This window comes from Poecilia formosa, unplaced genomic scaffold (assembly GCF_000485575.1).
Source record: "Poecilia formosa unplaced genomic scaffold, Poecilia_formosa-5.1.2 Scaffold408, whole genome shotgun sequence".
In the NCBI taxonomy this organism is placed as follows: Eukaryota; Metazoa; Chordata; class Actinopteri; order Cyprinodontiformes; family Poeciliidae; genus Poecilia; species Poecilia formosa.
In genome coordinates, this window is record NW_006800347.1 from 385,942 (window position 1) to 391,582 (window position 5,641).

Genomic DNA, 5,641 nt, shown 5'->3' on the forward strand with positions numbered 1-5,641 from the left:
GTGTGTGTGTGTGTGTGTGTGTGTGTGTGTGTGTGTGTGTGTGTGTGTGTGTGTGTGTGTGTTATTATAAGGTGAACCAGTTTGACAGGGACATTGTGATTGGCAGCTGTTGCGTGACTAATGAGTTGTTTCGGCTGCTAAACTGTCGCTACTGTTCAACCGCTTGTTGCAGCCATGTTAGGCTTTCAGGGGGTGAAAGAATGGGCTGGTGGTGGTAGTGGGGGGGTTTCCCATGTGGACCCACGCAATCACCCTCCTGAGGCCCTCCGTCTCCTTTCCTCAGATGGCTTGTGTCCCCTCCAGGCCGGTCGGACTCCTTACCCCAACGAAAGTTAATCATCTGGTTTTATCCTAAATCCCCCCTCCCCCTCTGCCCAGATCCTGCGCCTCCAAGCACCCCTCCTGCCCATCTTACAGCCACCCGTTGCTGACGCTCCATCTGCCACGTGCCTTTTACTGATTTCCTCATGCAAACACCTCCTAGTCTGACCGTAGTTTTCCTATGGCACGTTTCCAAAAGACGGCTTACAGTCCCTCCCTAAAGAACGGCTGCAAGGTACGCTCACCACAGGAACAGGAAGGAAAACTGTACAGCTGAAAAAAAGACAGTTTGGGCAGTGCCAGAGATGGTATTGATTCTCCTGCTGCATGCAGTGGCGCTGCATTAAACGTGCACACCAAGCATTATTAGGCGCACATCAGTAAAAGCACCTAACAAGGTGAGGGACCTTCAATGAGGCCACAGTTTGATTTTATCTGCAGCAGCAGCAGCGGCTGCAGGCGGAGGAGGAACAGATGAGAGTCTGAGAACTGCAAAATAGGAACAAGCACAGAAAGTGTCGCCTTGCTGAGGATAAAAAAGGAAGGGGACAGCAACCACAAACTGAGTGTTGACTACAAAACAAGTGAGTGTGACACTGCTCCCTCTTCCTTAAAAGATAATGAATCTGTCTTCAGCCACAGCAATATACCCCAACACACCCATCCACCTCAGGGGCTTCCAACTGAGAGGCAGGTCAGAGGTCATAACTGATCACAGAACAGCTAGAGGCCTCCCAGGTGAGACGCATTCAGCAGAAACCATCTACCTGAAGGCAGAGACTGCATTTAGAGCAAAACGCTGCTGGTTCTGGTGGTCTGGATGGGTTTGGTTCCGGTGTTAATGGCTGAGATCATGTGAACTAGCTGCAAGCTAAATGCACTCATCATGACCTCATCTGACCACAGATGTTTGTGAAGAGCTCAGCAGACCTATTGTTGTAGACCCAGTCGGGTCCACAGAACGTTATGTAACTCAGAAACATCGATGGAGGATGAAACTCAACAAGTTACCTCATTGTCTGCGCTGTAGTCGAAGGTGAGGTTGCGTGGGATGGAGGTCATGGCTTTGGGGAGGCTGAAGCTCGGGTCCGACACCTGGTCTGGAACAATGTAGGTGCAGTTGAGAGCAAAGTCCACCTCCCTCCAGGTGCTCATGTCTGACAGGGGGCTCTCCAGCTTCATTCTTCAAGGTATTCTCACACGTCAGGCGATAGATTCAGGCTTTGGCCTTGGGTTTGGATCCGGTTGCTTTGGTACAGGACTACTTTGGTTTTATTGGGAAGGCCCTTTTTCAGGTGTGATGGTTAAAGCTCAAACTCTGGAGAAGCAAAACAGAAGAGACGACTGGGTTAAAGTAAAACTAACCTGAGGGTAAACAGAGGAAGCATCTGACACTGAAGTCCATAAATGCGGTGAAGTGAAACATCTTCAGACTCACCGTCTCACATTCATGCAGCTGCTGGACCATCGTGTCTTTGGCTACGTCATCTCCTGACTGCTCGGCCTTCTCTCCGTTCTCTTTGGGTTTCTTCTCCAGCCAGTCCAGGTTTTCCTTCAGTCTGTGGTCACTGCATCACCTTCACCAGAAACTCCTGAGCCGGGACAGCGCCAACCGTTTTAGCTGCTTGTGCCGTCCAATCACCGGCCGCCGCGGTCACATGATGCGGCCATCTGACACGCTACTGCTGCTTTTGGACAACAACATGGGGTGACGTCATGCAGCCGACCAGCAAGTGGCTGTTGTGATGAATGCTTCCACACGTATGTGCACACATGCACACGCACACACACAAAGAAGACGTCTTAATGAATGAATAAAGGAGGAGCAGATGGCCGGCCCGGTGCCACTGGAAAACAGACTTTTGCTTGGTTTGGCACTTAATGAGCAATCTGCTGCCACTGTATCGCCTTGACCTACATCCCTCACACACACACACACACGCGCCTCTCTAAGTCTGCTTTAATTCAGTCTGGAAAATGTGTTGGAACAGGATCAGAACCTGTGCAGGTCCAGATGCTGGTCCAGTTCAGGAGGAGAACCTGAACCAGGTGGGATGTCGAAGGGCAACTTTCCCGTTGCTGGTCCTCCTGGTCCGACTCGACCCTGCAGGAGCATCTCTGATCTTTGCTCCATTTTAGCAAACATCCAGAAGTAGTGATGAAGATCTGAGAACGCAGGTTTGATTAAAGCAGTTATTAATAAACTGTTCATTTACTGACACCTAATAAATGTGAGGAATCTGTTTAAACTCTAAGTTTGTCTCAGTGACCCGTTTGTAAAGTTTTACAATCAAATTTAGCTTCAAACTAAATATTTAAATGTTTTGATCAGTATTTAGTTAGCAAGCTAACTATTTAGCTCCAAACTAAACATTTAGCTCTGCCGAGCTAACTAAGTATTTAGTTTGGAGCTAAATATTTAGCTTGAAACTGTGACTTTTATAACTGGATGAATAACTTGGTAAAATATGACTTATATAAATAAACCTCCATTTGTCTTATGACAGGTGTAACTTTACAAACGGGCCGTCCTCCTCTCGCCTTCGTTCTAAACTTGGCCGGTGAAATGCTAAATTGGCTGCCATATGGTGCGCTGCTTTCCAAGGGGCAGCTTTACTGCGCAGTGCTGGGGGTTAAACCCGGAGCTGTTTGTGTGGTGGGGCGGGGAGAGATGAGGATTTAGGCTCTTTCACTGACCCGCGCCCGACTGGGCTAATTTCTCTAATTTGCAGACAGTCTGGGCTCAGGCTCAGAGGCTAAAGAGCCGTCGCTCCAGGACAGCAGGTTGGCCGAATCACGGCGCTCCTGGACTCACATCCAGGACAGGCGAAGGGAATCCTCGCCGTACCGAGATGGAGGGAGGGGAGCAGATCAGAGAAGACCTGAGGTCAGCTTACCGAAGCCGTCTGAGACCAAATGACACACCTGGCTGTTTCATAACAGTCTGCTCCAAATCAGCACCTGTTGCCATGCAGAGGTTCTGCCTCGCCGTCCGTTAGAGGCCGGAGAAAGGAAGCAGCTGCTCAGCAGCCTTGCTGGAAAAGTGATGCGCTGGTGACAAACTGGCAGGTTCAGGCGCTCAGGTGAAACCTCCACCTGCTCTTTGTTTTACATACAGGTTGTTGTCATGACGACCAGCTGACTGAGGTTGCTGTGGGCAGATGTGACTAATGATGTCACTGCGTATTTAATGCATGAACACGTTTTCATGGTGTCACAACCTGAGGAAAGACAAGCAGCCGGTTTTGAATCAGGGGAAAACGATCTGATCCGATACGAGAACCCAGCAGAACCAGCCTGACAGCATGAAGCAGGCCACAGCATCTCAAACAGCTGCACTGTCAGACAGCAGGTTGTGGCTTCCAGAGAACCGCGATCACAGCATGTCACGAAAACAGAAAAGTTCAGGAGGGATGTTTTTCATATTCCCCATTAACTGCTTGCATATCAAGATAATGGGCATTTTTCAAGATGGCCGATGTTTTCCAGCTTTTTAAACCAGTTATTGCCACTAAATGTTCCTCATTTTATGACTTGGACGAACTTTTATGTCGCATCATATTTTCCACTTTGGTCATCCTGCTCAAAAAACTTTAAAGTAACAAATATGTAGAAAAATCAGAAACTGAGGACTTTGCTGTTAGAGTCTCTGACCAGGCATCAACTAGAAGGAGAAGAAGACGAGACAGACGTCTTCATCGTTAGCATTAGCTTCTGCTAATTTTGTATTTGGTTAGCAGTTTACGTCCTTTACAAACACAGCAACCATTTTGAAAAACATCCACCAGAAGAAGGAAACACAAGACCAAGAAAATCTATATTATTTCCATCCATCCTTTTTCTTACACTTTGTCCCTGGTGGGGTCAGGAGGGGCTGCTGTCTCTCCAGCGATGGACTGGCCACCTGGGCAGGTGGCCAGTCCATCGCCGGGCAACACAGAGACAGACTGGGTCATTTGGTTGATTTGACACCAAACTCATTCATTTAATTGGTGATTTTTGTGCAAAAATTAAATTTCCTTGACAACCGTGATGGTTTCTTGAAAAATTCAGAAAGGACGATATCAAGAAAACACCAGAAAGTCGAGCTGCAAATGACTAGAAATAAAGGTTCTGAAATGGCCTAGTCAAAGGCCAGATGTGATTGAGGTCCTCTAGCATTAACTGTTCCTGTTGGAAAACCTTTCAATGTAAATAACGCTGCAGGTTCTCTCACCTGAGCTCCACTCGCCCACCCATGATGGTTTCCATGGTAACGGGGTCAGACTTGGTTTTCCTGTGAAACCAGATGAAGCAACATGAAAACCTCGCTGCAGCTCCGGTTCAGAGGAAACACCGGCTGTGAGGCACTTCCTGTCCGCCTGACAGACCGCCATGTTGCTGCAGGTTGAGTGTTGCTCCGCCATGTTGGCTGCTTGTTTTCCAGCTGTGGCTCCAGAGGATTATCTGAAGCAAACAGGAAGTGGATGATCAATCAGAGGAACAGCGGCGTGTTGTTTACCGAGCCTGACCCGCTTTCCACATCAGATCCATTTAACCCCAGGATTATCTGAGCAGACGAGCAGCAGTATGGAAATCACTTCCTGATTGTTTTCCTCTCTGTTTTTAACGGATCTGAACATCTCCGCGCCAAAAACACAATTTCTTGCGTGTAACGTAACGTAGAGCAGTATGCCTGGAAGAACGAAGGAAACTAAAAGTGAGGCACGGCGGTGGCAGCATCATGCTGTGGGAAGATGGCTGGAGATAAATTCAGGAAGAAAACCATTTAGAGGCTGCAGTAGAGCAGAGACTGGAGGTTCATAAAGAATGGCCCAGTCAAAGTCCAGGCCAGAGTCCAACTGAGAATGTCTGTTAAGCTGATGGATAAAAACCTCAGAGTTCTAATGGGCTGAATACAGATGCATGCCACACTTTTCAGATGCATCCTTTCTCTATGGCTTCAGATCCACTGAGGTCAGAACCGGTTCCGGCTTACCGGGTCGGGCTGCCAATACTTTTCAACACAAACATTTCTACACTGAAAAACACAAAATCCCGAAAGTAGTTCTGGTTTCCAGTGGAAACGTTCAGAAACAGGAGAGCAGATCAGAACAGGTTCACTTTTTACAGGGCGCCTTGACGTCACCTGCAGCATTTCCACCTTAAAGAAATCATTTCCACCTTAAACTCGACTCGACCCTCTGAGGATTATGAAAGCAATCCTGTTTCCGTATGTGGGAAGGAACATATGTAATCTATAAATCAGCCATAATCCAGGTTAGATTGGAACAAACAGAATCTGAACATTAATCTGCGGGGGGGGGGGGGGGGGGTTTTG

The 5,641-nt window shown here is 48.0% G+C and overlaps 1 protein-coding gene and 1 long non-coding RNA gene across 2 annotated transcripts in view; both read right to left on the bottom strand.

Moving 5' to 3' along the window:
• prdm1b (PR domain containing 1b, with ZNF domain) overlaps positions 1 to 2,622 on the bottom strand; it is an 8,986-nt gene extending 6,364 nt beyond the window's left edge. Inside the window, exons 1-2 of the mRNA XM_007576498.2 lie at positions 1,760 to 2,622; positions 1,333 to 1,639 (exon numbers count right to left, since the gene is read on the bottom strand). Coding sequence (XP_007576560.1) covers positions 1,333 to 1,503 — 171 coding nt within the window. The 5' untranslated portion in view covers positions 1,504 to 1,639; positions 1,760 to 2,622. The remainder of the gene's footprint in view (positions 1 to 1,332; positions 1,640 to 1,759) is intronic.
• The window catches only part of LOC107833568 (uncharacterized), an 18,916-nt gene extending 13,508 nt beyond the window's left edge, over positions 1 to 5,408 (bottom strand). Inside the window, exons 1-2 of the long non-coding RNA XR_001659330.1 lie at positions 5,399 to 5,408; positions 3,120 to 3,123 (exon numbers count right to left, since the gene is read on the bottom strand). This is a non-coding gene — a long non-coding RNA (uncharacterized LOC107833568). The remainder of the gene's footprint in view (positions 1 to 3,119; positions 3,124 to 5,398) is intronic.
• Between the last annotated feature and the right edge of the window lie 233 nt (positions 5,409 to 5,641).